Source organism: Lepisosteus platostomus, chromosome 3 (genome assembly GCF_059453375.1).
Source record: "Lepisosteus platostomus isolate fLepPlt1 chromosome 3, fLepPlt1.hap1, whole genome shotgun sequence".
Classification (NCBI taxonomy): Eukaryota; Metazoa; Chordata; class Actinopteri; order Semionotiformes; family Lepisosteidae; genus Lepisosteus; species Lepisosteus platostomus.
In genome coordinates, this window is record NC_142613.1 from 46,528,818 (window position 1) to 46,545,009 (window position 16,192).

Here is a 16,192-nt window from a genome sequence, read left to right on the forward strand (position 1 = left end):
AATGAAAGCCAATCAGATCCACATTGACATACTTAACACCTTGTTTAATGTAATTCAGCACTAAAAAACTGTATCCTGGATATATTCTGTTCTTGTAAACCTGAACAAAGAACAAACACATTTAACTATAGTATTGTTGGGATGTATAATGCAGATTGTTTCCTATTCCTTTGTAATTTGTCAATTATGTCCTTGTGAAGTAGCAATCATTCTTGCAACAATCTGCTGATTTTGATTTGTTTGCTAAACACAAAAATATTAAATGACTGTAAAACAAAACAAAAAAATCATGTACTTTTAGCTAGGTTATAAAAACCTCTTGCGAGCACAAGCAGAGATGAAAGCGAGTTTTGCTCAGGCCCAGGCATTCCTGGCTAGGCTACAGCTCTGCTCTGCCAGTCTGCTTGGACGAATGTTTTCCAGGAAGGTTTATCTTAATTCCGCTCCTGTGACGGGCAGCCCATCAGCATTACAGGCTCCAGGCTGATGAAACGAGCCTCCTGACTAGAATACCAATGAGAAGCAGTGGTGGACTGAGGAGGGGGTGAAAAAAGGTGGTGTTGTTCTGCAGCAGAAGATGCTTGGGCACAAGGGGATTCCGAGTGATAAGTACCGAAAAACGCTGCTAACTTCAGCGACGGCTCATTTCCCCAGCTGAAGGCAGCCATTAATATCCAGAGAAGATCAGCTCCACCTCTCTGACCTCTGCTAGTCAAGTGTGCCGATGACAGCCCTGTCTCTTCATCGTGCCCACTAGGGCTTTCAACACTGCAGCTTCAACAGCACTCAGAGCACCCATGTGCAGCTTCAGAAAAAATCTGTCAGAGTGGCTTTTACCTCAGTAATGTATTCCACTGACAGCCATATTTAATTTACTATAAAAATCCATTTAAAAGAACCTTACTGTCAAGGAAAGGCACTCTGTAATACTAAAGTCCACAATATGAATTAGAAATAACAGCTATTCTTGATTATCAGCTAAGGGAAAGAAATTGATCTTTTAGAGCTGCTTGGCAGAGCTGTGGCAAGCTATAATCACATGTTGATTCAACCATTACATGAATAATCAGGTGTCTTTCTCCAAGACTGAATTGTTACAAAGAGAAATGAAAAACCTAACAATCAAGTGGAAGAGACAGAGATAGTCACTTAAACATCACGTCTTTCACAGAACAAAGGTGTTGAATACATTTCCTGATGAGACAATTAGATTCCCATTTTCTCTCATCTCTGAGATTTGATTTTATTTATTTTTAGATATGGATTCTATTAATTAAACGACACATCATTTTCCAGCTGACATTAAAATTCATCAGTGTTCACTTTGCCCCATTCAGGCAGTCACCGTCACATTTCCTGAAGAACAAAACGTGTCCAACATTGTAGGTCTCTGTTTCTCAATGCAGTTAATTCCTCACATTCTATGCTTCTTTAAATGGAATATAACTTCGATTTCTGGGCCACCCACAACCCAATCTTTGCTATCAGGCTTTGATACACGGATACACGATGTACAAAAACAAACCTATCCAGGAATCTAGTGGATGGACATAAAAAAGGGGGCTTAGAATTATGGTCCAAGACTAATCACCCCTGAGATCTGACTGCAGTACACAATGTCTTTGCAGTTCAGATCTTCAATTCGGATTCAGAAGCTGAGCTGCGGCTGTTGTGTACCAGGACTGACCTCAGTCACAGCCCGACAGTCTAGGACAACACACTTTAACCCTTATTCTTAACCCTCCGCCACCTCCACTCCCCACATCACCATGTCAGACCAGAAGCATATGAAAAGGGTGCTTCCTAAAAATAGCAACCACTTCTAGTTGCATAGCAACACAGCAGCCTTGGATGCCATCTTTGTGAACTGTTTTGCGCAGTGGCATTCCAGTTCTTGATGGTTTACATCTCAATTTTCCAAAGATAGCATTATCATTTTCCATTGTACACACTTTGGTGCTGTGATTTCCTGTTAACGACTATTAAAAAAGTTTCGAAGGTGCATTCTAAGGGCCTCTGATTAAGCCTCCTGTGGCTACAGTACGTTCTTGTTATCAGTATGTCCCTCTGGCTGTGGCCCAGGCTGATAAGCTCCGTGTGGACTGCCTAAAAACTGTATTTCAAGACATACAGTATTTTTCTGGGTAAGATAAAGGTGTCCATAATGTTTATCTCTTTTATTTCCAAATTAAAATGGAAATTAAAACGTTCACCCAGGTTAAGAATTTGTTCAGCTTGATGCAGATTGTGTCTTAAAAGAAAATGTTTCTTAAAAAGAAAGTGTATACAAGCTGAAGAACAGTAAGAGTTCACATTTTCACAAGTGATCTATCTGTAAGGGATAAATACTAATGTAATTGGGCATACTTCACAGTTTGCATTAGAAATGTAATGCAATCAAATTTAATTTGTGAAGCCATGAAGTTGTCCTATTACTGTATATGTGGTAAGACCAGTTTCCACTCTTCAGGACAACATTGCCACTATTTGGAAATGAAACATATCACTGCTTCATTTTTCTTATTTACACTTTACTGAGCAGTAGATAAAATACAGCACTGTAGAATGAAGGTGGAGCACAGAGAATTACAATGTTTATATACTTTTTTTAACATTTACAGTATTCATATATCTTTGCCCTCAGGCTAGATGCAAAACATACAAGCTGATGGTAATCACCACAAGATAGTATGAGCAAAAGTACAGTACATATAGCTAATTAAGCACAAGTTTGATTTTGCCATTTTACCTCTCCAAAACATTAAAAGATCATGGCAATTTGATTGTAAATAAATGAAAGAAACCAGCCTTTATTTTGGAACTACATCTAAATGGAAATATTAGACACTTGACTTAATATTTAATGATTACTAATTTATGTGACTTTGACTTAATACATGCACTCCCTTTAATACAGCCTGTTTGAGATCACACAGATCTTATGTCAGACTGTAGGACTACGTATTCATGCTCAGTGAACAAAAATAGGTACATTCAATGCATTTTACATGTATTTCCTTTCCCAACATAAAAGCACCTTTTGTAATTAATAATAACAACAACAACAACTTCTTACACTTATATAGCACTTTTTCTGGACACTCCACTCAAAGTGCTTTACAAGTAATGGTGACTGGTAACAGCCAATGGGAAATTTGGCCAGGACGCTGGGGTGACACCCCTACTCTTTTCGAGAAACACCCTGGGATTTTAAATGACCACAGAGAGTCAGGACCTCGGTTTTACATCTCATCCAAAGGATGGCACCTTTTTACAGCATAGTGTCCCCATCATTATACTGGGGCAATGAAATGTCTTTGCTACGAGCTCACCGGGGGGGGGGGAGTTTGACTGAATGTTTCGATACCGTTTACTGGACAGTAGCAGAGAAAACAGTTTATGACTGGGATGACTGGGGTCCTTGAGAATGGGCCTGGCCTTCTTCAGACATCTAGCTGAGTAGATATCCTGGATGTTTTTTAGCTCACAGCCGGTAATGAGCTGCGCAGACTTCACCACCCTCTGCAGTATGATCCCAGGAGGAGCAGTTCCCATACCAGGCAGTGATGCAACCAGTCAGGATGCTCTCAATAGTGCATCTATAGAAGTTGGCCTGGATATGTGATGGCATGCCAAACCTTTTCAGCCTGCAGAGAAAGAATAGGTGCTGCCGTGCTGTTTTGACCACGATGTTGGTGTGGTGGGTCCAGGTTAAGTCCTCTGTGAGGTTAACTCCCAGGAACTTAAACCTGCTGACCCTCTCCACTGCAGTCCCATTGATATAAATAGGTATGTGATCTCCTCCCTGGTGTTTCCTATAATCAGCGATCATCTCCTTAGTCTTACTGATGTTCAGAGAGAGGTTGTTCTGCTGGCACCATGCTGCCAGGGTTTCAACCACTTCCCTGTACGCAGACTCTTCACCATCTGTGATCAGGCCAAAGACTGTTGTATCATCCGCAAACTTAATGATGGAGTTTGAGTTATGCCTGGTGACACAATCATGGGTAAATAAGGAGTAGAGGACAGGGCTAAGCACACAGCCTTGGGAGGCTCCAGTGTTTAGAGTCAGAGTAAAGGAAATGTTGGTGCCCACCCTCACCACCTGCGGATGTTCTGCCAAGAAGTCCAGGATCCAGTTACAGAGGGAGGTGTTCAGCCCCAGGTCCTGGAGCTGGATGACGAGCTTTGAGGGCACTATGGTATTGAATGCTGAGCTGTAATCAACAAACGGCATTCTGTTTATACCTTATGTATAGGTTATATATAAAGGTTTATACCTTTATATACAGTACCTTAAAAGTTTAATGTACTTTGTAGAGTATTATTTTCTCTTTCTAAAGCACATGCCTTTTAAATCACTCTAAAATTAAGATTAGTATCAGTTGTACCAATAGATCCAGCTGAGTGTAAATAATACAATGTTGTATACAGGTGTCAGCTACATGCTTGTAGGTCCCAAGAAAAGCCTTTACTTTAAATTGGAAACAATGGGCGTTGTGAAAGGGTTTATGCAGCTTTCCTAGATCCTTGAGGTAGTTAACAATGACCCAGATAAAAAGAGTTTTTATCTAATCATTAAAGCATTCTCTGTTTAGTCATTAAGTTTGCCATCTTAGAACATCAATATTGAACAGGTACCATCATTATACAACTGTGACTGGAGCATTCAGCCATGAAGGCCTCATGGCAAGATAAAAGACGCAGGTGGATATGCTGCAGATCATCTCAGAGGAGAAAGGAATCAACACTGGAGAAGTGACTGTGTTGTGAAAGACACCTCCTTCGTACAGTCTAAGAAACCAAATTTATCCAGGTAAGGTGTACTGGAAGAGTCCCATACTCTTAAGAAAGGGTCTTATATTGTTGGTAATACAGATTTTCTTGAATTATTGAATTATTTTGGAATAGGTTCCCATTTGTTTCCCTGTTTTAGAGGGTGATTTAGTCCTGGGAAGGATCCTTGTTAAATAGGACACAGGTTCCCTCTTTACCCTTTCAAACACCAAGGAGTTTTGATTCTCAATGTCATGGAGAATTCTGCGTTTCCTAGGTCTGTAAAAGACAGGGCTCTGGTAACTTACTGATCGGTAAATATCTGTATACAGCGAAAGATGTGTATGGTGTATCTGTGTCATTTATTGAAAAATAACTAATTTACTTAGTTGATGATTTTATCCAAAGTGACTTACATATGCACCCATTTACAGTGCGTCTTGAAAATTTTTGAACCCCCACTGCAGCTCTTTATATGTCACACTTTTACTATGAAATCCTTGTTTAATCAAAAACTGTCCTCACTTTTCTTTGTATTATTTAGTGGAATTGATCCATTAACAGAAAATGAAATTGGTAAATAAAAATGAGTGCACATGCAATAGTAAGTGAATCACAAGGTTGAAAGAGTTATACAGTTAAAGAGTCAATCACCAGGACAAGGTTTCGAATGCCCTCTACTACTCACTGTAAGTAACCTAGTCAATTTGGTCTTACCCATACAGGTGAGTATAATACACCATGCCATGACCAAAAGAGATCTCGTGCAACCTCAATATGGGTGTTATAAGTGCTCAACATTTTGGAGAGGGTTATAAAACCATAGCAAAATGTTCTGGAGTTCACTGCAGTGGTCTACTGTAGGACAAGCAGTCTACAAATGGAGCAAATATAAGACCATGGTGACTCTACCTAGATGTGCCCAGAGGGCAAAAGGAAAACTCCTAGAGGACGTCCAGAAGAACCCCAGGACCACATCCTAGGATCTCCAGGCCAGACCTGAAGCGGGCTGTTCATGCGAGACAGCCAACAAATCTGGTGCAGTTAGAACAGTTTTGTAAAGAAGAGTGGGCAAACATTCAATGTGAAAGCCTGATTAGTAACTAAAGGAGACATTTGGTTGCTGCGACAGCTGCTAAAGGATGTGTCACCACTGAATTCTTACTGTTGCACACTTGGGTCACTGAGTTTCTGTTCAATAAACATGTTTTATCAAATAAATAATGACACATTTCTCTATGCGTGTTCATTATTTAGGTTATCTTCATTAAATTTTAGAGGTCAGATAAAAGAGTTTTTTCGAGATAATTCGCCTAAGGCAGGTGAAAGATGAAGGGTTCACATACGTTTAAGCAGCACTGCACATGGATGGGTGGCTTTACTGGAACAAACTGGATGATGGAGCTTTCTCAAAGGCACAAAACCAGTGTCTCACCTGGGAAATGACACCACAACCTTCCACATTCACAGCTGCCCCTAAAAATAAATCTTTGTCTCTCCTATGAAGCTTGACCCCGGCTATTACTGTATCAGTAAGCTGTGCCACTGAAGACAAGAACACATGTGCTGTATAACACTTACCATTACTTACAATTTTCTTGCATCACTGATAGTTCTGTTATTCCTTGCTGTAGGCAGTGCTGTTGTACCTTGAGTGAGGTACTGTACCCCAGGTGTTTCAGTCCACACAGCTGAGGAAGTGGGATCCAGTAGTGTTGGGGGTGTAATTCCTGTGACAGACTAGTGTCACATCCTTTCTAGTCTGCTACACGCAACAGAAACCAGGATGACCTCTGGCCCCATGAGACACTGTGGCTCTGTCTGGACTTTTCCTTTTCCTATATTTCATTAGCCAAACCCAAACGCAAATTCAGCTTTAAAAATAGGTACAGCATTATGCTACAGGCTAGATGGATTTAGCTGTATTTTGCTGGAAATCACAAAATTGACTTTAATAACACAAAGTACTGAAAAGAAAGCCATATGCTGTTTAAAGACAACTGTCTTCCGAATGCTAAACAGCTTAACTGAATGGCCATAACCTGTGAGCAAAGCTGTTTACACATGGACAGTTCTGATAAAACAGTATACATTATTTAGCAGCCATCGCAATGTAGTATGAAGCCTATTTGTTAGCTGATTACCATATCCCAGCCAACTATTAGCAGACTCTAGTCAAGCACGATACATTTTAGAAATGCTGCATGTCAAATGGGAGGTGACAATTACAGGAGATATCAATACACATCATACCAAATGGTAATGAGCCATACTCAGAGGGCTAGCAGTCACAAAGAGAGCACCAGTTTAAATGAGTGTGGAAGAGGTAATGGGAAATGGGAAATTACTCAGTGCTCATTAGGAACCCATGGAAAGCTAGAGCAGGGGATTTTTTTTGTCTTTCAAAGCTAATGAATAGAACCATCATAAAATACTGCTTTTCTAGCTAAAAAAAAATTCTATCTTAACGAGGTTAAAATAAGTTAAAATAGCATGCTTTATGGCATGTTTCAAACAGTACTGAACAACCCAAAATTGAAACCTCTCACCCATTTGAGTAGTACTGACATGCACCCCTGATCAAAATCCACCTGGTGTTTCAGAAAGGCGTTTCAGTTAACCAAATTAAAAATCAAAAAGCCAGCTGTTAATGTTTGGTATTAATGCAAGGGCTTTGTGCATAAATTATTTATTGGCAAAGGAGTTTCCTCAGCATTGCACAGAGCTTCTATTTTTAAATTAGACATGAAGATTTAAGTGGGCGGCGTAGTGGCACAGTGGTTAGCATCGCTCACTCGCAGCCCTGAGGCCCTGGGTTCAATTTCTGGGGTGCTCTCTGTGTGCAGTTTGTATGATCTCCCCATGTTCGTGTGGGTTTTCTCTAGATGCTTCAGTTTCCTCCCACAGGCCAAAGACCTACTGGTAGGTTAATTGGCTTCTGGGAAAGTTGGCTCAGGTTTGTGTCTGTGTGTCTGCCCTGTGATAGACTGGTGTCCTATCCAGGGTGTACACTGCTTAGCGCCTATTTGTGAGCCTCGACTAAAATTTGAAAACATTCTATCAAAAACCAAGCTGTTTTTGCAGGGTTCGGCTCCAATATTCCTTGTTACATACCTTGATGAAACAGCGAGAAAATGGTCTGAAAAAAAGGTTCTCAGGGCAGACTGAAACATTTCATTATAAAGCTACTGATGTTTCATGCCATCCACTCTTGTACCAAAGTGTATTTCAAATCATCCTCTAGTGTCTTAGAAATACAGCACCACTGAACCCAGCTATAAAGAGCTCTCTGCTCGCTCTCCACTCTAAAATCGTCTTTAGCAGATAAAGAATAGGGATGCAAATTCAAAAAAAATATTAAAAATGTTCCTTTTTCAAAATGTCAGCTTTGGGACAAAAAACTGTTTTATCTAAGAAAGCCTAAGTATACATAAATATATATTTCCGATTCAGACAAAATCTTTAATTTACCCTATTTTTGTCTCATCCAAAACTGTTACATTTTATCAGTTGTCATGTAAAATAAATTTAAATGCTACTTGTTCCTAGCAGAAATACTGACAATTATTAAACCAGTTATAAATTGTTGCTACGGTACAATATTCTAGTGGCTGATCTCAGAATGTTCACTTTTGTCTCATTACTTAAATCATTATTGTAGTGCCATAAACCAGTAGCACTGACCCATAATGCTCATTGCTCATTGACACGGTAGCAAGGGCTCCTGTGCACAAGCCTTCAACAACAGGTGTACAATTAAATGCAGAGCAGAGTCACATCTCATTATTTCCTTTCACTTCTTGCATGGAGTTCACCACTGCGGACAAAGCTCTTCAGCTGCCTCCTACCATAGGCAGAGCCCCGTTGTCACTGGGGTGCTTCACAGTTTGAGCAAAATAAGCGGTATTTAGGCGTTTGAAATTAAATTCAAATAAACAGGTGTTTTTTCTTACAGTGTGTGCTCTGTACGAGCTCTCCTGCATTTCAATACTTGGTTTAAAATCTACACAGAACTGTAAAGTTGTTGTTTTTTTAAAATTAGAATCGACTGTTTTTATTTTGGCATCAAAATTTAAGAAAAGCCATCTGTGTTTTTCAAGTCTTGACTGATAGTCAGACATGGCAGACATGGCAGCATGACCACACACAGGAGGACTCCTTCTACCTGCCTACCGACGATTCAATTAACTTTGAACACATCACAGGGACCACTATCCCCATACCAGAGTATCGACACCGACTGGAGGAGAGGTATGTCTCTCACTGACAGCACTTAAAACAGGGCCCAGGCCGGCTAACCCCACACTGCCCTTGGCAGGGCTCAGCCCACTGCCCATCACCACTTCAGCAATCCCAGTCACAGTCAGCTAGTGACATGACTGAGGCGCAAGCAGCACGATCACTGATTAAGGGGGGGGTCTCTGAGTATGTTTCTAAAAGTTAAAGAGATACCAGTGCTGTATGATAAAACAGAAAAACAAAAAAAAAACTGTATGACTTTGTGACCCCTGACCTCACCCAACTCAAAACAGATAACTGATTTTGTGCAGTTCGTCATATACCATAGCCTAGATTGGAATCTACATTTCCTGGAAGCTTTGTTTGGTGTCCAAAACTGGTTGAAGTCCAGCACAGATTTGAATAGAGTGGGTCAGGCTTGTGTTGTAATTGAAAGGGATAAACACAACTAATACCATTACAGGTGGGTAGCTGCGTCAGCATGCGTAGGTTGTAATAGGTTTATTCCATGCTGAAAAAAAGAAGAAGAGAAGAAGAAGTGTTTACTTTCTTCTTTTTTTCAGCATGGAATAAACCTATTACTAATACCGTCACAGGTTTTATTTGAGATCGGATATAGTCTCCTGTTAATTACTACTAATTAAATGTCTGCATAATGAAACAGAATTCAATATTTTAATTAATTTTCCCAAATGGCCAATTAACACAACACAATTAACATTAAAGTGACAAAAACAGAGCTAAACAAACACATTTAATACTGAGCTGTATTATAGCAGGTTTTCTCTTCTGTGCGGCTGCCGATTTATCTACCACCCAGTGGAGAAGGCGAAATGTGCAGGAAAAGTAGATTAGAGTCTAGACAATGACATCAAACTCTAAAGCCAATTTGAACTCAATCCAGATTTACATGTTTTGAGCAGGATGAAGTCTATGGTTACAATCAGACAACTGTTTTACTGAACATTTCACATTTCACAGAATTCCAATGTAGGCTCATTTGAGATCTCTACAATTAAATTATTTCTCTATCATGTAAGGTCTTTTTGATTTCTGGAAAAGGTTATAACCATTCAACGGTTAAGTAGAGGTAAAAAATGGGCCAAACATGACCTATACCATGAACAGGAGTAAGTTAGACGTTGCAGTAGTACTTGCTACTAATTCTGTACATTTCCAGCAATTCCTTTAATAAATCAGTTATTCTAATGTATACTTGTTAATCTTTTTCTATCAACACTGCTAATAGTTCCACAACAAATCTTTTCCCTGCTTCTGTGACTTAATTACAATAAAAGGTGGGATTTTAAATATCAGCTCCAGCACATTCAGAATAAATATCAATAGCTTTTCCTATCTTGGCAATATCACATGCAATCTCAATTACTTTGTTACAGCTGACAATTCTGTAGCAATCTGCCCGCTAGCAATTCTAACTACCAGTAATTACCACATGTAAAACTACCCTTACAGCGTGCGCACACATAAATATGGAACACACACAATAGAAAACTTGAGAAATGAGCCACCAGGCCCATGGAGAGTTTCCTCTCATGGCTCTGCAGGCATACAGCAATCCAGACCTGGAAACTACATGCCATTCAGCCCTGGGCTCAGGCCAAGCAAGGCAGCTGACTGGTGCCAAACAGTGCAGAATTTGCAGAATTATAGTGGTTTTGTGATATTGACTTATGCATTCTGAAGCAGAGTCAACAGTATAAACGGTCACTTAATATAAATAAGTAAACAAGGCCACTGATTTTTACCTTTGTATTACAGCTTTGCGGTGCAAATGCATCAACAATTGAAGGAAAATGAATCTTTTGAGTTAACCACAGGCTTTGATGTTCTAGAACATTATTTAGGCAAAGGCAGCGAGCATGCAGCGAGAGGTATAACAGTTCCAAATCAAGCAATGGTATAACAGGGGAAAAAACTGTGTCTGAAGTGACTGCCGTCCGAGCACTGGAAGAATTCAGTCACTTCCTGTAGGAGCAGGCAATGAGACAGGCCTGGGGTGTGGTTCAAGAAAAAAAAGCAAAGATTAACCGGACGCTTGTAATAGTTACTAACCAGACCGACACCTCACACCCACTGATGTGACTGCAACAGAGGTCTCACTAAAAAAGAGGTCATTGAAACACCACAGACATGGCCAAACATAACACTGGATTCTGGTAACTACTTGGCACAGCTGACACATAATACGCATATAAAATTGCCCATTTAAAGCACTATCCGTCTTCATTTTTTTTCTTAAAAAATATGAAAGGGAACAGTCTTTCTGAAATGACATGCTATTTTTAAGCAGAGCATAAACCAAAGCTTAAAACATTAACCCATGTGAACAACCTTTTTTATTAATCTAGTTAACAAATCAGTTCTGTTTGTACTGTAAATAAAGGGACGATGCCAACACACCCCGAACCAGCTGATGGTGGATCTTTTTTTCCAGTGGAGTACACATATATCTCGGCTTATCATTATTGACTATACAAATGGAAGTAAGGTCCACATAGTATGGTCAAAAACCTGTGAAAAGTTTCACACTTCATTCCCATGTCAGGAGAGTCTGAACTCCATATGCATCAGAAGTCTGTATACAGAAACGTCTTTAGCAAAGGCAAAAAGGTTTCACCAATATATTATATTTGTGGATTAGTAAAGACTATTTCTTAAAGACTCACCCTGTATTTGAATTTTGTAAGGCATCATGGAAATGGCAATGAACTTCAATGCCAGAAAGAAATCCGATGCTTTGAAGAAGGAACACGTTTAATCCCAAAGCAGCGCTCCAGAAAAACAAGCACTGACTACTCAGTCAAGGCTTTAAAGGTCTGCATATTACAAATTGACCCTAAACATTACAAGGAAGTTAAAGATATCCCCAGTGATGACTAGTTCATCTTGCCAGGAAAATTGTGCAGGATACGCCCTGTCATCTCTGAATATGACCTGAATAAAACTGATCTTAATTGCATCTGTTTCTTCCTCATTAAGGAACCATATGGTTTCCAACTGCTCTTCTCATCAATATAAGACGTGCATCTTTTTTTCCTAAATGAAATCCCTGACGATCATGGATGTCGGCTGCGCAGAGCTGAGAAAGCGAAGAACGGATTATAACGTGACTTCTCCCCTTCCCAGAGGGCTGAAAGCTGCATTCAACATGCAGCAATGTCAATGCTACCAAGACTTATTGGATGTCCCTTTCTTTGTGTGGTATATGAGCCTCACTGTATTGCCAAAGTTGGTCGACTCTCGACACTCTATTCCTACAAAGACTGCTGGAGTGGGATGAGGGGTGAATGCAACGTGTGCAGTGCTGAAAAAGACCCTTAGCTAAGAGGGGACTCCCTCAAGGGCTGGCCCAGGGCAAGCTCACAGGGAATTTAGGGAAACTCACAATAATGCCTCATGCAAAGCTGCAACCTTGTAGACTGCTCTGAAGCTTTGGGATTTTATTGGGTTATAAGAGCCTTGACAAAGATCAACTTCACACGGGTTAATCCTGGTGAAAAATGACATATTTAAGCTCAAACAAGCCTTAACTTAAATTGATATTTTGCCTTTGCATTGTGATCCTGGAATATCACATTGAGGGAGTCTGATCTCAGCTTAATCTCTTATTGAAAACCGCAAAAAACGGTTAAATGTGTAGGATTTCTTTTCTTTATTCCTATTGCGTTTTCCTCATGTTCCCGCTGCTTCTCCAAATTAAACCACAGCATGTTAAAAAACCAGAGTTCTAAAAAAGAGCACTCTCCTATGACCTGTTCAGATTACTGACCAAGTAATAAACACAAGTTCAGCAACTGCTAATGAAACCACATAAACCACTCCTTCTCATTTTATTTTATTGATTTACCTTGATTTATGGAGGAAAAACAAAAACATTCAAGAAAATAAAAGCTTACCTTCTTAATTCAAACGAAAAACAAAGCAGTTTTGATAGTGTAGCTCCAAAAGGTTTCTTGATAGGGTATTGCTCATGACAGCTGAGGGCACAGTGTAATACTACTTTTAAACATTTACTAAATTTCTTGCTGATAAAACAGCCCATACAAAGGGCTGTACAGGGCTAGTGGGGTCACAGGAGATTTTCAGTGTACTGGGCTATAACAAAAAAAACTAATTATAAGGGCAATTCAGACATTCATTAACTCACCCAGAAAGGAATTGTAAGAAAGTCAGAATCTGCTATTGGAGTAACCACATCTGATTAACGTTCATAAATAATGGGATACACTGCAGCTTGACCCCATCTTCAAATTGAAAGTTTTCTGACTACAAACCTCAACCATATCTTATAAATCAATGAGTAATAAAATAAAGCAATGCATATTAAGAAATATAACAAACACAGCTTTATACATTCCGTTACCCAGATTTTAAGTTTTTTTTTTCATTTAATACTAGATAAAAATGAAATGATGTAACTACCTTACTGCTACCATAATAGGGAAATATAGACTGCTTACTGAATTGCAGTGTGTAGAAATCTCTTCTTTGAGTTACTGAATTCAATTTTATTTCTGCAGGCAAGGAAAGAAGACCTTTAACCTTGCCCTGGGCATTATGAAGGAAGCTTGCTTTTCAGCCAAGATATAATAGCATTTCAGTAGCTCTCTCTGTATAATGGGGTCTCTACAGCTTTCTATGAATTGTTAAACTGAGACAGCAGACAGGAACAGTGTTGCCTCTTTGAAATGACAAGTTGGTGTCAAGCCGGTGTCTAACTGGCTAATGAGAATAACAAAATCCCTCTTTCTCTTCTTTGTACCACTGGAGCAAATTCAAAACAACAGCTGTCCGGTTTCAAGGTACTAAGAGGAGCCTTCATTTTTCCCCTCATGTAACCTCTATTTTTTGGCATTGGGCTTTTCCCCATCTTGGTTAGGGATGGCTTGTGCTAATTCATAATGTACGTGCCAAAGGCTAAATGTAGTTGTGAGGCTGTTATTCCAGATGGCTACCTGCAAACATATATGTGGTACAATGTGTCTTGCAAAACTGAGGTTACTTCCAACCTCGGAGAGAGGAAAACAGAACGTGTAAGGCTAGGCAGTACATTTCCCAGAAAGTACTGGAAAACTTGGCTTAGAAAACTAAAACGTTCAGGCCACACACTGGTAACATATAGCTCTTTTATTAGCAAGAAAATATCAGAACTCGATTGAGTGTTGAAAGGAGGAGGACTCACACAAGCATTTCAGGGATAACACAGGATCCCACCATGTGGACACTATCCTTAGTCCTGCCAGTAGCAAATTACAGAATATTTTGTGTAGGACATTCCTTCAAGCCTAGAAATGTATCTACTGTAGTTGTTCTTCTCTGGACTGATTCCAGGCTGCACAGCAGTATCTTGACCAAAGTTTAACTCAATATTCTAAGTGTTCTTTTACAATTTTAACACAGCATCCTTTGATTTAAATTCTACATTTTTAACAGTATTCATCCCAAGCTTCCATACATTGTCCAAAAGATGAAATTGGTGTGTCTATATATTTATGTAGGTCTCTCTCAAACTCTGCATTTCCCCTTTTCTATTTACAGTGTATGTTTCCGATACTTGCATAAAACACACTGAACTTTGCATGCTAAATGTTATCTGCGAGTTGTTTGCCCAATATCGAATTTAGTCTTAAATTTAGTAAATTTCTACATCAACAGTGTTTGATGATTCTCCTATTTTGGTATTACTAAATAATTTGACTTGTTAACTTACTATAACAGTCTGGTGATTTTTATTCTGTGCAGTCTCTAATAATAGGCTCCAGTACTGAAATGACCCCAGTACGTGTTTAGGTTGCAATGACATGGCATGCATTAAACCACATCAGAGCTTGCTTGCGCTGCGAGGTAGTAGATATATAAACCTTAAGGCAGTATCCTTGAATTTTCAGACATGGCTCAACTTTAGGTTGCACAATACCAGCATAACGAACTACTTTTCAAGAGCGAAGAGAGATATGGTGCTAAGCACTTTGCATACCCGATAACTCTCTCAAAGCAAGGAAGCTTAATTCATTCATATGCCTATTGCAACTTCCCTAAGTCCCAGGCAGGACACAAACCCAGGTTTCTTGGCCTAGGCATGCACTACTGCTACATACAGTAAAAACATCTGGACTATTCAGCAGGGCTATAGACAAGCCTAGAACTGCTGTATTTTTCAAGGATTAAGGTATTATAACACATTCTGTATATATGGAAGAAACAGCGGTCTGTTTTTGACTGCTAAATTGGACTTTATACATGCAATCGGAATTGAACGGCCATTTGGGACAGTTCTGCTTTATTAGAATTATTATTCACCTTAATATAATTCAGTTTGATTTTACACTTAGCAAAATCTGAAAAGATGTTCATTGCAAGACATGCTTCTATATTACATAGGAGAAGTCAAGAATGTTTTTGTCAGTTAACATGGGAACTGTAACTGCAAAAATAAGGAAAATGCGGGTGTACATAACAGTTAGAGCCAGTATAAGTCACATGTATTTTCACTGTCAAATCAATGTGCTTCAGTTTTCAGGGGAAAGTCTTCTACAGTAAGAGCAGCAAACTCAACATGGACTGATGTTTGCCTCTGCTTTTGGACAAGACCTTGCAACATGAGCAGGATTTTATTTTGCACACATAGTCATGCAAAGGAATGCATCAAGCATGTTGTATGAGACTCCAGGCCTTTAAGAGAGTTTTTGGACATACAGCAGATAAATACAGTTAACACAAGTTAAGCGCTGTGCGTTACTTCGCTGGCGAACAGCACTCTTTGAAACAAGCTCCTGTTACAGTAATGATGGCAGAGTGTGAAACAGAAATCAACATCCCAGGAGCATTGGCTCATTAGAGCACAGACTCAATATTGTATGTAGTGTGCTTGTCTCTGAGGCTTAGTGTTGTCTGTTCTGACAGAAAAGTTCCACTACTCTTAAAAACTCTTTTCTTTTTTTCCCTTATTAAAAGCAGTCTGAGCTAAGCCAGGCACAGTGACTGCAGGAAAGCCTTACTCATTATCCCTGGCCTTACCTGGGGTAGATTCCACTGACCATGTCCTGCTGTAGAAGGTCTGTGGTGGCAGTGCTAGGCCCAGCAGCTTTAGAGATCAGAAGCACCACCAAGCCTCTCATCTGAAGGTTGTTCCTGCTGTCATAGACAAACCCCCTGT

The 16,192-nt window shown here is 39.6% G+C and overlaps 1 protein-coding gene across 1 annotated transcript in view; it reads right to left on the reverse strand.

The window, feature by feature from the left end:
* Window positions 1-16,192, reverse strand: part of pdss2 (prenyl (decaprenyl) diphosphate synthase, subunit 2) — a 72,508-nt gene that overhangs the window by 32,657 nt on the left and 23,659 nt on the right. The window contains exon 2 of the mRNA XM_088625742.1: window positions 16,054-16,188. Within this exon, the coding sequence (XP_088481868.1) occupies window positions 16,054-16,188 (135 nt within the window). The remainder of the gene's footprint in view (window positions 1-16,053; window positions 16,189-16,192) is intronic.